Source organism: Rhea pennata, chromosome 27 (genome assembly GCF_028389875.1).
Source record: "Rhea pennata isolate bPtePen1 chromosome 27, bPtePen1.pri, whole genome shotgun sequence".
In the NCBI taxonomy this organism is placed as follows: Eukaryota; Metazoa; Chordata; class Aves; order Rheiformes; family Rheidae; genus Rhea; species Rhea pennata.
This window is the reverse complement of record NC_084689.1, coordinates 2,104,156-2,121,859: the sequence shown is the minus strand read 5'-3', so window position 1 is coordinate 2,121,859 and position 17,704 is coordinate 2,104,156. Positions and strand designations below refer to the sequence as shown.

Here is a 17,704-nt window from a genome sequence, read left to right as displayed (position 1 = left end):
ACAAAAATAACTTTGCAGCAGTGTAACTAGCTTTCCCTGGTTATTTTCTGTCGAGGCCTGGCTCGTTCCCGGCACCGCGCTCACGGCAGAGGGGCGCTGGGGGGAGCGAGAAGAGGTTCCCACCCCCGCGGGACTGCGCGGCGCGGGCTGCGGGCTGCGGTGCGGCGCAGTTCCCGAGTTCCCGGTGATGCTTGCCGGGCTGAACTGTTTCCACACGTTTCCAGACCCGCCCCGGGGCTCCCGGCTGCCGGTTTTGCCGATAAAGCGGCTCGAGGAGCTGCAGCGGGCAGCAGCCGCGCACCGGCCCCCACCGCCGAGCGCCTTCCGCCCCCGCGGCGGAAGCGGGAGGGCGCGGGCCGCTCTGGGCGGCGGGGCGGAGCGCGCTCGGTGGCCGCGCGGGGGCCGCTCTGGGCGGCGGGGCGGAGCGCGCTCGGTGGCCGCGCGCGCGTGCGGGGGCCGCTCTGGGCGGGTGGGCGGAGCGCGCTCGGTGGCGGGGCGGGGCCCGGCGCTCAGTGCGGCGCGGCCGCGGGCAGGGTCGGAGCGCGACATGGAGAAGCCGCGGCGGGCGGTGGTGGTGACGGGTACGGGGGCGGCGGGGCGGGGGTAAGGGGACACGGCCGTCCCGGGGCGGGGAGGGTAAGGGAAGGGGGTAAATGAGGGAGCTGCCGTGAGGGGGCGGATGGGGAATGTGTCTGGGGGGGGGTAGTTATGGGGAGCTGCCCTGAGGGGGGATAAAGGGGGGGGTAAATGGGGGGGGTAACTGCCCTGAGGGGGGATAAGGGGGGGAGTAGTTGGGGGGAGCTGCTCTGAGAGGGGGGTAAGTGTGTGGGGGGGAGGGAGCTGCCCTGAGGGGGGATAAGTGGGGGGGGTAGTTGGGAGCTGCCCTGGGGTGGAGGGTAAGTGGGGGGATAGTTGGGGGGAGCTGCCCTGAGGGGGGTAAGTGGGGGGGGGATAGTTAGGGGGAGTTGCCCTTAGGGGGAGGTAGTTGGGGGGAGATGCCCTGGGGGGGGTAAGTGGGGGGGTAGTTAGGGGGAGCTGCCCTGAGGGGGGTAAGTGGGGGGGTAGTTAGGGGGAGCTGCCCTGAGGGGGGTAAGTGGGGGGGTAGTTAGGGGGAGCTGCCCTGAGGGGGGTAAGTGGGGGGGGGATAGTTAGGGGGAGCTGCCCTGAGGGGGGTAAGTGGGGGGGGTAGTTAGGGGGAGCTGCCCTGAGGGGGATAAGTGGGGGGGGATAGTTATGGGGAGCTGCCCTGAGGGGGGTAAATGAGAGGGTGAACGGGGGGGGAAGTGTGGTGGGGGTGGTAAATTGGGGGGGGGAGGAGTTGGGAGGAGCTGCCCGATGGGGGGCAGCTGGTGGGGGGAGCTGTCCCCCAGTAGGGTGAACGAGGGGGATGTTTGGGGAGGGCTGCTGGGGGGGGAGGGGGGCGGGAGCTGCCCCCGGGGGCGCGTGCGGAGGGGTGAGCGGCAAGGAGCCGGTGGGGGGGGTAGATGGGGGGCCTGCCCCGTGTGTGGGGTGATTAGGTGGGTGCTCGGGGGGGGGGGCGCAGGGACGTGGCGCTGGGGGCCAGCGCTGCCTGCGGTAGCTGCCGAGGGGCTTTGGGGCCTCTTCCCTAACGCTCGGCCGGGCTGGGGGCTTCGGGATCCCCCTCTTCTTCCATCCCTAACCCTTCCCCGGGGTGTTGCTTGTTGGGGAAAGAAGGGGACCGATCCTGTCAAGGAGCAGGAAAACGAGAGGGCAGAGGCGGATTTACTGGCTGACCCGGCGTGTCCTGGGCCACGGAGGTGTTGAAGCCAAAACTGTTATCAAAATAACACACGTAGCGCAGCAGAAGTGCCGTGGGGGAGAATAAGTGGGGGAAAGAAAGGCCCTCGCGTAGCAGGCGAGAGCGTGTCAGACGCTTTTCCCCAGGGCACAAAGGCAGGCCGGCTTGATTTGTGGGGAAGGCAGTTCTGTGACAAATGGGGAACTCGGTGAAACTATTCAGCGCTCCCCGCGCAGCTGAAGCTGAGGCCGTTTGAATAGCGAGCGCGGGGGCCGCGGAAGCGGTGAGGGGTTCCTTGTGCTTGATGCGCTGGAGTGATTTTAATTGGAGGCAAGTGTCTTTACAGAGAACAGTTGCACGGATCTGAGAAGCAGGTGGCAAATTCTGGCTTTTCCAAACTGGTATCTATTGCTAAGTGGCTGCTCTTAGCAGTGACTAAACAGAAAAGTTGCGTCAGTAAATACCCTGCTTCTTGCAACACTTCTTTTTATCTGGTTTCATGGGAAATCTATTTCTAAAATTTAGCAGCTAATCTTGTCAGCTCTCCCCATATTTACTATTTGCTATTCTGTCATAGATGTCACACTAAATTCCTTCTTAAAATTGGCAGTGGGGTTGTGTTCCCTTTCAGTTATGAATATGTGCTCACTGAGGATAAGTATTATTTATGTGCAATTTCTTTTTTAGAACTGTTTAAGGAGATAATCCCATAAAGATCTCTGCAGCTGGTTTACTGCTAATGAGCCTTGGAGGGCCCTATTGTGGATGCAGAACTCCTGGGCATGCTCAGTTGAGTTTGATGCTGCCCAAAAAGTTGCTTATCTTCTGTAAAAGATGTAGCACAAGGGATCTATATAGAAGATGAATCAGAAGAGCAATAGTCCTCTGTAGTATTTGTGCCAGTTCACATTTAGCTTCAGAATAGGAGGGTTACATTCCATGTGTTTGGGCACCTGTAGAATTTCAGCCTTCTAGTGCACTTCCTTTGTAGCTGAAATTAAAAAAAAATCTAATTTTAACAATAAGACAATTATGATTTCTTTAGGAATGAGACATAGAGGGTTGTGATTATTTGTTTCCAGAAAGTTGTTTAGTACATCAGTGACTTGTGGAAGCATCTGCAAAGTCATTTGATTATTAGCCTTGTTAGTCTGTGCTACAGTTGTAGATTATCTTAATTATATTGGATGTTTGCCCATACAGAAGAATACATTTATGTTTTGATCTTGTGGAAAACTTCAGAAGATTAATTTTGAGGAGATACTGACGTTGGTTAAGTTGTAAGAGTTCCTTCAAAATGGAGTTTCTGTTGAGCCCGTGCTGTGGAAATTCTTTATGTGGCTATGTGCAATATAACCTTAGACCTAACTTACTGTTGATAGCAAATAGAATGTTTCCATTAATGTGTCATATAATATTTGTAGTCTCTCTCAAATCCTTTCACAAGTTAGATAAAATTTATGTCTTCTAATTGCATTAGTCTCATACTGTGACTCTGACATTTTAAATTAAAGCATATTGACATCACACCCAGATAAATTGCCTAACCTTTGTGTGCTTGCTCAGGAAAAGATGCTGTGGATTACCAGTTAACTCTTAAGTTATTCATTAGGAAACTTAGACATAGTGAGTATTTTTATAAGGCTATCATACCTCTGCTGCTTAATATAGATGAGTTGTCAGCAATGTTCTGTTTACTTCCTCTTAAAGAATAACCAGTCCTAATAGAGATCTTGGTGAACACCTTCCAAGTAGAGAAGAAATATTCAAGATAGACTTGTCCATGCTTGTGAGAGTCTCTGTTGTGGACTGTAACAGTCAGGAATGGAAAATCCAATAGTGATTGTCGTTCTGTGACATCAGGTGACTTACTTGTTATTAACAAGTTTTCTAACCTGGTCAGGAGGGGAAAAAATATGCTTCCCCGATGTCTGATGGGAAAAAGGAGTTTCTTTTGAGGCAAGCTACTGTTTTCTTTCACCAATAAAAGGTATATACTTCAAACATTTTTGTGAATGTCTCTTATTTAGTACTTAGATGGAAAATAAATAAGAACTGGGTATTATAAGAAGTGGCTTGTCTTTTAGAATGTATAAAACAGGCCAGTGCAAACCACTTTGGAACATACAGTCAAATCTATAAGAATGACTTTGTCACTGTGAATATTTACTTCTGTTTCAGGGTTTGGTCCATTTGGAGAACATGCTGTTAATGCCAGTTGGATTGCAGTTCAGGTAACAAAACCTATTTTTGGCAGGTTAAAACAGAGAGATGTGCTGATAATATACCCTTTTGGATTTTAGTTTGCAACTCTATCATAACTTGTCTTCCCAGTTTATCACCCGAGACCAGCTCGCTCCAGATACCTAGATGGAGAGATGGATAATGTTTGTTCACTTCTTAAAAACAAACCTTTAACTAGTAGAATTTAATGAGATTAAGTTAATATAGCTAAGGCAAGTAAAGAACTCATAGGTTAACTCCCTAGATTTGACATCTTTCAAATGTGAGGAGGGGCTGGAATGCTCCACAGCTTAATATTCTGTAGAGAATCAAAAACAAATAAACCTGTAAGAATTGTTATGTTTTCTCTCAACTCTACCTTGAATCTGGGCAAGTTGGTTAACCTTTAAGCTGAACATTGGTAATGAGACTTACATGTGGCAATCTTGTAGAGTCGAGTACACTGCAGAATAGTCTGATTTGGGTCTGGTTTCAGGACCCTGACTCCAAAGCAAGTGGCAACCATTGCCTCTTTTCCCTTCTCTTCCCTTTGTGGCAAGCTGCTGTCGGTGGTGAGCTGTGGCAGGTGAAGCGGGAGGCACGTGGGTGATCTGTTGCCCCAGGGCCAGCTTCGTCTCTTGTTTGAGAAGGCAGCAGGCGAGTGTTGCTTGACTGACTCTAACTCATGGAGTTGGACCTTGCTTGAGATACACTGTGAGAAGTGTTTGTGAAGCAGCGTTGCTTGAGCAGATCACGCGTGCTTGAACGAATCAAGTTTATGCCACTTGCTGCTGCATAACTGTATGAACATGTGTGATATACCTTTTTGGGATATATTCACAAATAATAAGAAGAAATCAATCTTTAGCTAGGTGCCCTGTTAAACTAAGGAATTAAGGATGCTGTAAAAACACTGGCTTTTGACAGCGCTGCCACATTATCCCACTCCTTCCTTATTTGTCACTTCTGGATGTGGCTTATGACAAAACTACTGGGAATTCAAGGATACCTTTTAGTACAGTTACCCTGGGAATTAGATCTATTTTTCTCCCCAACACATCTCTCTTCCCTTCAGAGCTCTGAGATTAATATCTTCTTCAGAATGCTTTTAAATTAAATCACAACTATAATCAATTACGCTCAACTAATGTCCAGATGTCTAATGTGCTGGTTGGTGCAAAAAGACTAAACCTTTGGCTCCACGAGCCTTTTGGAGCTGAGCATATTTGAATTAAGATTTGCTCAGCCTAAGTTAGGGAAAAATGCAAGCTAGGTATATGAAAAAAAATGCCTATGCTATTAAAATTTAGTAGCGAGGCTAATTGATCTGGTTTGTTCTTATTCATACAAAAAAGGATGTTGTGCTTCTGGGATAGAAAGAGTAGTGGGTGTCCTAATGTTACTTACAAGAACAAACCCAATGTAATTTGCAAAAAGAGAAATTGCATGTGATTCCTTCAGCCCAGCAGCTCAAGGCACTGATGACTGCTCAGCTGTATTGCTGATAGATGAAGCAAATGTGAATTTTAAATTCATCTTATGGGCTTGGGGGTGTTTTGAAAATATAAACCAATTGGTGTTGTGTGCCTTGCTGTGTTAGATCTGATCTTCCTCTGAGTCCTATTTAGCAGCTTAGGTTAGAGTCTAACTAAAAACATAAACTTTCAGGCAGTGTAGAGGATTTGCCTTTCCCTACTCTGTCTCAGCCTCGAGAGGCGCAGACAAAAAGGAACAGCATGTCTTTGAGCACATGCAAGTTGGGCATTGTGCAAGTTTCAGACAGGGGACTTCATGGAGCTGAGTGGACACAAAGGCGTGTCTGAGTTTCTGAATCCCAGACAGTGTGATCTGCATTTTAATAGAAGAAAAATCAATTAAACAATCTTTGTAAATCCTTCCTAGCTTTAGGGCTAAGCTAGTTCTGGTTTATTACATCTTTTATTATCCTGCATCCTGAGGATAAAATTCTCTACTTTTCTTTCTAGTCCCTTTTTTCTGGTGTTATATGGTTTTCCTAAATTGAACACAGATATGGTGTGTCTTTTTTTCACTGACTGCAGTGTATTTCTAGTGTAGTTACTTGTTTTTTCAAAAGTGATTTTTTTTTTACATGTGGTTGACATGTAGAGTGTCTTAAATAGTTGCTGTAGCATTCTAATAATGCTAAGATTAAATGTTCTGAGATTTTTAGGCATGGGAGAGATATAGTCTTTGAACTGAGAGAGAAAAACTTACTTCCATTTTTCTTTTCTTTCCTGAGTTCTACAATAAAAATATTCTATGCATTATAAAATGTGAGATTTCTGTCCCGTATTTTAGACTTTGTAATATTTCACTTGAAGATGGTTTTCAGTTGCAGTTTTTGCTTGGGAGAGACCTTTCTTCAAAGAAGTTGCTAAAACTGGCTTTCTGTTTCGCGCATTTTCTGGCCTCCCTGGTGCGAGGGAGGCAGCGCTCTGTGCCAAACTGCACCGGTCAGTGTAGACACAGGTGTGCCCCGTGGAGTGTGAAGCTAATTGGCTCCGGCGTTCATCCCATCGAAGTGCTTCTGGCTGAGCTGGAGGACGGGGAGAGAGGTCAGAGTGCATTTTGACATTACTAAGGACAATTGCTGTCAGGGTGTCTAGACAGACCTGATAAGGATATTAAAGGCTCACAAAGAAGCCCATTGTTGAGGGGTCAGGGAATCGGTCAAACACGTTCGTTTTTCTGTATTTGTCAGGTATACAAGGCTGTAGATAATAAGTTGTCTGAGGGCCAGAGTACATCTTTATTATTGAATGGAAGTGCATGTTCGCTGTGTTTGGTTAAAAGCAAGCTGTGAATTTGTAAAACTACGTTTAGTGTGTCTGCATTTGGAGAACGTAGTTGTCATTGAAATGGTCTGGCTCAGAGCTAAGGCCTGAGGTTTCCGGCTTACTGTGGCGAGTGTGCAGTTGGTAAAACTTTCAACTATCAGATATTCTTCTTTAGCAGCTGTTTCACGCTCTTTGGAGAAGTGATAATAAATTCCTACCTATTAACATTCGGGAACTTTTCTAAAAAGACTAACAGGTATTTAAGTACTCTGATTTCTAAACTACGTGTTTTATTAATGCAGTACATAAACTAGCTAGCATTTTGAAGGCAGGTTTGTGTAAAGAAGATGTGATGAAACATCACTTAGCATCCATCTCTGGTAATGAATGTCTCTGTGTGCCAGACACTAATCAATACAGCAAGCCTTTAATATCAGACTTGCCCTCAGAGCCAGAGAAAGTGATTTATCATTGTTGTTGCTCATATCTGCTGGTCCATGAAAGTCTTTCTCTTGTCTTTTCTGTGTGTTTTAGTTATCTTAAATCTTGTTACAGATTACATAGACCTGTCTATGTTTGTCCATGCAAGTCTGCATTTTTTTTTTCCCTCAGACCTCTGGTAAAGAAATGATTCATGCTGATAACTGCAGGGAAAAAGACCTATTAAAATAGTACCCACAGTTAGATTAAAATATAGAGGAAATATGCTTGTAATGGAAGAGTCCAGAAAACTTGAATCCTCTATTCTCCTCTCCTCTCCTGAACTTTAAACTGTCTTTAGTTTAAAAGAATTTTAAACCTAGTTAAAAATAAGATTTGGAACAGAGTAAGCTTCATTGAAAATAGCTGATCTGCACTTCTTAACCTGATGTTGCCAGTATAATCTCTGTTCACAGGAAAATAAAGCCTATGAGTTGCATAAAAGTGGAGCTCTTGGCTCTGATCGTAGAATCTGAACCTGCAATGGAGCTAATTTAATAATTTAAGAATATTCTAAAATGTCTGTTGATAATTTGGTGGCTTTTAACGTTGCTGGTTTTATTTCAGACCCAGGAAAACAATTGTAGTGGTTTCTGGATGTGTGAGTTTCACGTTACTGTCTTGCTGTGCATGCAGCTCCTTTGATGTTAATGCAAGTAATCATTTTGAGCTTCTGGCGTGAGTAGAGTTGTATTTTTCAACTGACGTGTCTCAGAGAAAAGCACAGGAAGAGAAGCTTTTGCTGTATATCAACTTGTGAAAAGCTAGAGCTGGTAGTTGTAACTAAAATACAGGCTTAGCAATAGAGGTGCAAGAGCAAGCAGAGAGCTCCTTCCGTTTCCAAAGAGGAGAATATACTTGCTGTTTCTTTCCAGAGGGGGGCAGAGGTGCAAGAGGATTCTGACTAAGGTTGTTGGCTTTAGTGCCATTCCCAGTCATTTATCAACCTTGAAAAGCAGCTGTAAAGTTTTTCAAAGTGCCAGAGTTGCTGTTCTGATTAGAGGAAAAACTTGATCCGAGTCAGATGCCACTGGAACTCATTAAGTGTGATTGCTGAAATCACTCACACCGCTTAAAGTGCCTCCCAGTGCACAAGGCTCCTAAGCAAACAACACAGGTTTGGTGCTCAGCTGATGACTTAGTTTAAGATTTTTTTTTTTTAAGCTTTAGGTTGTGCGGGTATATCCTTTCCTACAGTTTTTGAAAGTTTGAGTTTGATAGGTCTGGAAAGTTTCCCTGCTGATGAGGTCCTATTCTGGGCTAGACTGTTAAGTTCTGAAGTACCAAATGAGCAAGCACCTGACTGAAACTTTTCTGGTGAGGCTGGAGCATATCAAAATGATGACCAAAGAAGAGCAAAGGAGAAGAGAAAAACGGTCGAATTAGTCTGTTTGGCAATGCACTCTAAGGTAGATTTACCACTGGTGTTGTGTTCTGTAACTACACAGTGAGCAACCTACAGTTTTACTCTTTCCTATAAAATATAATTATGCTGCTGTTCAAGCTGGAAAATGTTCAAGACCATATGCTGTTTTTAGAGAGAACTTTCAGTGCATGTTGGAATGAAACAGTATTCTTTCCTGTCAGGTATTTTGGAGGAACAAAAAAAGTTTTTCTTTTTCCCTCCCTCTTTCCTTGTTCTAAGGAAGTCTTTGCGAGGTATCTGACACTGTTTTACAGGGTTTAAAGGAAGTTGGCTAAACTTGTTGCCCTGATAGGTAGGATGGTTTCAGGACATAATTGTAGTCAGCATTACAGAAGAAGAAATAGTTTGCTACATTAGTTGAATCACTAAAATGGTAAAAGTTAATATTGCAAAGTTAAGTAATGTATTAGATGGTATAGGTAAAGCTAGCAAAGTAAACCCATTTTCTATTTTGGAAATAGGCTGTTTTGTATTTTTAATTCTGCCAAAATAAAAGTAAAAACAAATATGTTGTGGAGGGTATGCCAGTGTTGCTTCTGTTTTTCATATGAGGAATGTTTGTTAATATTTGTAGAGAATCCCAGACAATCTGTCTTGTAGTACTGTGAACTAGAGGTGAGAGTTGTTACTTGTTTATTTGGAAACAAACATGAAAACTTGCTCTTCAATCCAGCAATTTTGAGAGATAACAAATTAGATTATGAATGTAATTCTCCCAATTCTACTTTCTCTATATTATCTAGTTCTTTCAAAAAGTTAGTATTTCTAAGAATGTTATAGACAGCCCTTTTTTTAGTGTAGGTGTTGCTGATAACAATTGTCAGTTAAATGTTGGTTTCTTTGTTGCGCACACATCAGAACTGAACAAAAGGTCCTGCCAGCGAGGCTGTTAACACAGGTGGAAAGAGATGTCGTTGTTGTTCCCGGTTATGTTTTCTCTCTCTCTTTTTGCTGCTTTTTCTGTCTTGCCTCCAAGAGAGAGTCTTTAGGGGTAGTGTAGGGTATGATATAGAAAACTGCTTTGATTCTGTAGTGACCAGCTGTACTAGAATAACAGCATTGCTTTCCCCTCCCCCTTTCCCCTCTCTGTATTTTTGAAATATATTAGTCCAGTGACTCCCACTTTCTGGCTGCTCAGGGAGTAGGAAGGCAATGACACTACGGTTTATAAGGTTATTTAACCTGTAACGTAAGCCTGTACGAGTCCCCCACAGCGGACTCACTCTGCCCTTAAACCTTTCAGAAATATATCCTCTGCTGAGTTTGTGCCTGATCATCTTGAGTTTTATTTCCTTGTGTTCTTAGGAACTGGAGAAGCTAGGACTGCGAGATGATGTGGATCTGCATGTGTATGAAATCCCTGTTGAATATCAGACCGTGCAAAGACTAATTCCTGCATTATGGAAAAAGCACAGTCCGCAAGTGAGTGAGTAGAGTGAGGAGGAGAAAAGACAGAACAAATGGTTGAAATCTGGCATTCTTGCAGCAGCGAACATAATGCGAAGTCACATTTTTTTAAATGCATGTTTAGAATTGTAGACCCTCAATAGATGTTTTCTTCTTTTGTTGTGAGAACATTTGAATTTGTATAATTTTATAGCTCAAAATGGAGTGCCCCCATTAATGGCAGGAAAGTGCTGTGAAGAGGCTGCTGTAAAGGGCTGACGAGGCAGCTCGCAGTTAGTTAATCGTGCCTCTGTGGCTGTTCCACCAGTGGGCTTCGTTGTGATTGTGCCAACGTTCATCTTGCCATGAGTAAATTAAAACTTAGGCTGGGGAGGGAGTGAAATCAGCACAATTGTTCTGTAGTGGACCCACGAGTTCATTGATAGAATGACTTGTTACTGTGGTATTCATGTAAGAATTCATGCAACTGCATCAGTATTTTACTGGGAATTTTTTGGCTGTTGATTCTCTACCACTTCTATTTTGGTTGATCTAACTTCTTTCTTTTCTCTTTTAGCTGGTGGTTCACGTGGGTGTTTCGGGTATGGCTACAACTGTAACTCTGGAGAAGTGTGGCCATAATGTAGGTTATAAAGGCTTAGACAACTGCCGCTTCTGCCCAGGCTCTCAGTGTTGCGTAGAAGGTGGCCCAGAATGCATCGATTCAATTATTGACATGGACACAGTTTGCGAGAGAGTCTCAGCACTGGAGCTGGATGTCACTGTCACTATATCTAAGGATGCGGGCAGGTATGGGATGATAGTGACAAATGGGGAAAACAGGCTCATGCTGCAGAGCATGGTCTTCTCGTGCTCAGTTCACTGAGGCCTGTGTGATTCATACGCTTTTCACCTCCAATGGGGCCATCAATTCCACTCGTTCTTCTGTGGTTGTACAGTCATAAAGGAAAGGAGAAATTCTTACATTTCCTAGTCCTAGATTAGATTAAAGCAGTTTCAGAAACTCGCGATACTTGGCTCGTATTCCACATTTTATTACAGGATGTTGATGCAATGCTGAATGATAAGAATACAGTTCATCCTGTCAGGCAGTTTGCACACTGTATTTGTCACTTGTTGCTAAATAAGTTTTATTTTTATATTTCAGATACCTTTGTGACTTCACTTACTATACTTCCTTGTATCAGAGCCGTGGGAGGTCTGCTTTTGTTCATGTGCCTCCACTGGGAAAACCGTATACTGCAGAACAGCTGGGTCGGGCACTACAGGCTATAATAGAAGAAATGCTTGATGTTTTGGAGCATTCTGAAGAAAAAATCAATTGTCAGCATGAACACTGAAACTGGGCAGAAACTACCTTAGTATTGCACTTCCAAAATTTTCCCTGCTACAGAGGTACTGGGGAGGACAGTCTGTCTGAAACGTACAGAACAAGAATTGGAGACTTCAAAAATGAAAATTCCACTTCTAGAAATCGACTTTTTTTTGGTCAAAAATGTGCATTTCAGCCTAGGCAACAAAGGATTCAAAATCTCTTCTTTTAAACACCTGCAACTACTCATTTCTGCAGTGACTGAAGTATGTGTGCTGTGCTTTACCCAGGGCTCATCTGTCAGTCAAGTGACAGCTACTGACCAGTCTAATACAGCACAGATGGAAAGTTTCTCATCAAGACTTGGCATTCAGGTGCGGGGAATTGATAAAACCATCTTCTAATGACTAGTTCTTAAGTTGAAAGGTTTGCTTTCATTTTGTTTTGATTTTCCTTTTTGACCCAAATTATAGATCATAATGTAAAAGTATAACTGAAAATAGTTGGAATGATGTGGCTTTATCCATTGTAAAACAGTACTTGTTGGAGACAAGGAGTCCTCTAAATTGCTTTGCTAAAATTTAAAAATATTTTAGGCACTGATTTCTCACACACACACCAATTGCCACATATTAGTGGGGCTCTCTGTAATGTACTGGTTAACTGGTAGCTGCAAATAGGAGGAATGTGTTCTGGGTTCCTTTTGCTGTGAAGCAGGAGATAGCTTTTTGTACACAGTATGAACCTACCTTGCGCCAAATACTTCCAAATGTCTTTTTTATTATGATCTTGATGCCACCTTCCTCACTCAAATCAACCATATACCTCCTGTACAAAATGCATTGTTTCGTATGTGTATAAAGCAAATCATTAGCGGTTAAATAGCTTTGCTAAAGGCCACTTTCTCTGCAGGAGATCTTTATCCTAGACTCATGGTGCTAGCTGTTATTTTTAAGGTGAAGGTTGAGTAATTTATAACTTCCTTAGTTATAAATTTTCATTCTCGTTAGAGGTTAGATGAAGAGTAATGTTTAACTTAAATTCTGAGTTGTCACCTTGATTTATTATAGGCATAAATATGCTAACATGTGAATTCAAAGATATTTTGCCAAATCAAATATTCTAAAATCTTAAACCTATTCCCACTGTCTGTAAACCAGAGACAGTTTTCTGAAAACTAAGAGTTTTGCCTAGAATGAGTAGTCCAGGTTGTTTATTAGTGCCCCCCCTCCCAATGGGAGAATGTGAAGCGCCGCTTCTTATGTGGACTTTCCAAGTAATTTATTTGGGAAAATGTGTATACAGGTTCTGAGCAGGACTTTAAAAGTTATTTATGCTAGGAGTATCATTTGGTTCCAAATTACAAGACTCCCATGAAAGAAAGAGAATGCCATAGTGGGAACAGAAATAAAATTGGTGGTTGAAGACCAGGATGTCTCGTTAAGGAGTCACTTAAATGAGAAGGCCTGTGCTTTGATTCTAATAACTTTACAAATATATGTATATATATAAAAATCCCAAGATTTTGAAACTTTTTAGAATATCATTATTTTAATTTTTCTAATTATGGATGATTTTGCTACAGTATCTCTCAGTGAGAGCTGCTATTAACTTGCTGTTTTCCAGTAGAAGTTTGGTGAGGAAGAAAATACCACTTCTCCTTGTAACTCTTGAGAGAGGATGCAGACTTTTGCGGTTGTAATAACTTTGCTAAGGGAAGCTCTGTATGAAAATGTTTGGATATACTTCTGGCCTACCAACCAAAATACTACTGTACTTTCTATCAAACGAATTTGCCTTCAAAGTAAATGTTTTCTTTTGCATTAAAATACAAAGTAGCACTTATCAGATTGTCAGGCAGGCAGGCAGACTTTCTGATTAGTAATTTATTATATTTAATGTTTTGTTTAAGTATTGGTGATTTGACGCATTTTTGCAAATAGTTAAGGTACTTACCTTCTTGTAGGTTTATTCCTTTATCTGGTAAGAAGTTTTTGTCATCAGTGTATCTTAGCTGCTAAATTTATCAGTGTTTATCTGTGGAACGTTTTGTGCCTCCTTTGAGTATAAGCAGTCAGCCTTGGAGATCTCCACTCGGTGGCATTCACCTGAGGTGCTGAGGAATTATGCGCAGTTTTCCCGAGGAAGAAAACTGCCAGATTTGTTCAGCAGGGAAGGTAGAAGGCGGCAGCTTCGTGGCGAGAACCTCTTTCCAAGTTAGTTCATTCAGCTTGTGGAATTTTTCCTGTTCAACGCCTATAGCTGTTCTTTCCAGAAGTGTATCGTTGGTCCTCTCTGCCATTCAAAGGAAAAACCCAAGTTGATTTCAGTGACTTCTGTTTGTCTAAGAACTGCAGTAGTGACCTTCTACATATCAGTGTTAAAATTCTCATTTTCAGAAGTACTTTGCCTTGAGCGTCATTTTAAACTGTGCATTTCCTCATAATTGTTTTTGTGACACTTCCATGTGATCAATTTGTTAGACAATGTTATTTATTTTTTAGTCTTTTTGTTCTTGAGAATTAGTCATCAGAGTTTGTATTTGTAAAGGGTGTCTTGGTGGTAGAGAAATTTTGTATAGCGAAACTTTTTAAAATGGCATTAAATGAATTTTATTTAATCTCAACCTAAATTAAATACTTTTTTTAAAAAAGTCTTTTTATTAAATTCATTAATTCATAATATCTTTCCAAGAGCTGCATATTTTCTTTGGAAATATGACACAAAAATGATGCAGAGCTTCAAAGAGCTGGTGTTTTATGTAGTGCTTACTATCTGCTTTTTCTTCCAGATCATCAATAAATAGAATTTGCTAATTTGCACTGACTGGGAGACCTGTTGCCAACTACAAACATTTTCATGCTAGTGAGTAAGTGTAGGAAGTTCAGGTTTACTGTTTATTGCTTTGCCTGCAATTTGTAAAATGCAAACACTGATAATATTTTAGAATCTTATGACTGCAAACTTGGGTCTCATAATACACTTTGCTGAGAAATGGGTGTGAGAATATTTTGTGTGGAAGAGAGAATTAGGGAGGTTCCACTGTACTGGGTCTGATGTAATTTTATGTACTTGCCAACAGCTTGGAGTAGCGATTGGCTAACGAGTGGGTGAAGTTTGTTGATGACAATTTAATTGTTTTGGTTATTAAATGCTGTGGGGGATTTTGAGGAACTCCAGATACTCATAAACTCCTTGATAAACTGGTGACTATGATGTCAGAAGATATTTCCTTTGAGTTAAGACATGGTAATCTACTTTATGAAACACAACAAAAAGATAGAAAAAAATCCTGTGAGCTTGAAAGCTTCTTTACCTTAAGACTAGTGGGGCTATGATGGACTATTGCACGGATCTATCTGCTTTTTGACAGCTTTTGGAAAGGATGTCAAGATCTGTAAGGTCATGTGGAACAGTTCATGCTTATTTGGAGTATTTCCCAACGTGATTGGTTCCTCTTAAACATGGTGGTAGTGGGAAAGGATGAAAAAGTCACGAAGATGGTGAGAGGTATTGAGTGTGGTTGTGACATGAGACTGCAGCCAGGAACTGTTTGACTTAGAGGGTTTTTCAGGGAGGGGAACTGACTGAGGATGTTCAAAAGTTTAGGACTTGAAAACTGGCCAGTTGTTCTGCTTTCATCGTGATGACGAGGGAGGCTGAGATGGGGGATCTAGAGAAAATGTGAAAGAAATGCTACTTCCTGCATCCCAGCTGTGGGATTCGCGGGTGGCCCCTTGCGGAAACGGGGAAGGCATTTGTCTGCACGCAGTGTCGCTTTCGAAAGCGTTGCGAGTTGTCGCTGCTCTGCTGAAGCACCGGGAGGACTGCTGCCCACAGCGGAGTTGACTTGCTGAGCCGTGGCTCTGATCTAGTGTGTCACCTTATCTTTATCTCCTTAGGATTTGTACTGCAAGTACTGTGGTAGGTCAGGTAGGAAACCGTGCTATTTGTATTTACTTACCTAGACAGTCTCACTTAGATGTAGCATTCAAACTGCAGTGTTTCTCTCTCGTTGTTCTGCCAGTTGTGCAGGCAATATTTAACCTTCTAGTGCCTCAGTCAGCTAGCAAAAGGTGTTATTCCAGGCCGCTGTCACTCAGCGGCATGCCTGGAGTAAGAACTCAAGAGCTTCCAGGCCTGCAGACTTGCAAATGGATAGCACAGACTCCCAGTGTTGTTATTTTTGTTGATGAAAGGTTTTTAAAAACTTAGTGTACTGAAGTTTCTTTTAATACTTGAATATTTTCATTCTAGTGTGTAATTCAATGATCTTGCATGCAGGCTTTCTTATGAAATGTATAAAAGGAATTGCAACAGGAAAAGATTCCTAAAACCAAAAATGGGAAAAATATGTAAATGAGTTGAATTGATAATTCCCCGCTAACACAAAAGCTAGCGCTAGACTAAATCAGCTGTTATGATTTGACTATGCTGTATCATGGTTTAACTAGTTGTGACTTGTGCTTCTTTTTAACTTATAGGGTGTTTCTAACTCTCTAACCATGCAATTTATGTTCAGACACGAAGCTACTTCAAGAATGAGCGGTAGTGTTTGAAAACTGACTGGAAACCAATGTTTAGATGTAGAAAGTACAATTGTGTGTTTTTATTAATTATGATTTTCAGAATTCATTCATCAGTGCAGCTATTAAAATTGTTAGCAATTGACTTGTATGCTTAGAACATACTTTCACAAAGTAACTTCACTCCTGTTGTCTCCTTACTTACTTTAATATGCTGTCCAATAATATTTTAATGAAATTTCAGAGTTGCAAAGACTTGTTTTCAAACTTTACTTGTTGGCATGGATAAAATATCACTAGTTGATTTTGCAGTATAAAATGCACTTTTTCTTAAAAACTTGTATTCATATCTGGTTAGTGTCTTATGTGACTAGAGTGACAGTTTTGCCAAACCTGCAAAGTAGAAACAAAGCTGAGAATATTGTTGATTCTTCACCTTGTTAATTGAAACCTGAGATCTGCTTCTGTTCAGTCTATTTTAAGACAAAATAGAGAACAAAATGCCTCCCAATAAATAGGAATCAGATATAGGAAATGAGACTATACACTGCCCTTAAATAAGTCTGTGCTACTTAAATACACGTTCAGGTTTTATATTGCACCAGCTTCTTGAATTGAAAATGTTTACTTTGATTGAACAGGGAGTGCCTTGTCCTGTGCTGGGCTTACTTTTGGAAAGCAGAATGGCGGTGATGGGGACAGATGAGCCATTTGCACCTAAGGTGGGTGGAAAGACTGGGCTTTTATTGCTAGGAGAAACTACTGAAGTTACTCAGTGTCTCCTTTATCCAAGTATGCTCTTTAGAAAGTGCACTGAATTGAGTTCTTGAGGTTTTCTGAAACACATTCAGACCCAACAAAGGAAAAGCAGAATATTTGCTACTTAACTTGTCCTTGTCGGTTAGATTGGCCAAATTCTTTACAGTTATCCTGTCTGTTCTTTAAGGTTTTGTGTTTTGTTCAGACTTGGTTATGCATGTTGTAGCATTGCTGAGCCTTTTGGGTCCCCCTTTTGTTAACTGTGGTGAAATACCCAAACAGACAATTGTTTATCTCAGGTGTAATCTCATGCTTATCAGGACTCTCAGAGCTACAATTATAAATCTGTTGGGGCTTCTGTTTTTCTCAGTGTGTTCTTGCAGTGCCTTGTAAAACCAAACAATCTAGTGTGTCACGAAAGGGCTGTGTAATAAAGAACCGTTAACATACTTTCGGCTTGCTATTGCTAGACTGGACTTTGTACCTGAAAATTTAAACTGATATTTCAAAGTAAATAAAGAGTTTAACTCTGTCTCCTGGTATTCTTTAACAATCTTCTGAAGGACTCACTTTTAAAGATACCCTTTGGAGAGTTGTAATTTTCCACCACTGGGTTTTTGAATTCCATATCGACAATCATAGTCGGAACAGATAACAATATATTTGTCCTGTTCTTATACCAACCCCTAAATACCTCCTGCTGTTGGAGAAAGGGTCCTGGGCTGCATGGGTCTGTCTGATCCAGCATAGCTCTTCCTGAATGAGAACAGAGGCCATCTAGACTCAATTCTATTAGACTTCAGCTGCATATCTTGAATGTTCATGCCCTTTTATTCAGAAGAGTATTTGGAAGCTTTGTCTTGCCATCTATTATGCATTTGCTTACAGGATTGCCTGTTGCTGCGTTGTGCTGTGCTCTCTGAGCTAAGACTGGAGAAGTTACCTCAACATACAAGGAAAGAGAGTAACGGATGGAGCCCAAACATGCAGGGTGTTATACCAAAATATCACTTA

General features: G+C 42.1%; 1 protein-coding gene across 1 annotated transcript; it reads left to right on the top strand.

Moving 5' to 3' along the window:
- Window positions 1-527: 527 nt before the first annotated feature.
- Window positions 528-17,222, top strand: PGPEP1 (pyroglutamyl-peptidase I). The gene is made up of 5 exons (XM_062596384.1): window positions 528-581; window positions 3,941-3,993; window positions 9,992-10,108; window positions 10,650-10,882; window positions 11,241-17,222. The coding sequence occupies exons 1-5, from the start codon at window positions 548-550 to the stop codon at window positions 11,431-11,433; spliced, it is 630 nt and encodes a 209-aa protein (XP_062452368.1). The 5' UTR covers window positions 528-547; the 3' UTR covers window positions 11,434-17,222.
- Window positions 17,223-17,704: the final 482 nt, after the last annotated feature.

What these genes read in the sequence shown, in the direction of transcription:
- PGPEP1 (XM_062596384.1), top strand. Translation starts at nt 548, where the DNA reads ATGGAGAAGCCGCGGCGGGCGGTGGTGGTGACGG. An exon ending in CCAGTTGGATTGCAGTTCAG is followed by an intron (nt 3,994 to 9,991) that starts GTAACAAAACCT and finishes TTGTGTTCTTAG; the next exon opens with GAACTGGAGAAGCTAGGACT. An exon ending in ATATCTAAGGATGCGGGCAG is followed by an intron (nt 10,883 to 11,240) that starts GTATGGGATGAT and finishes TTTATATTTCAG; the next exon opens with ATACCTTTGTGACTTCACTT.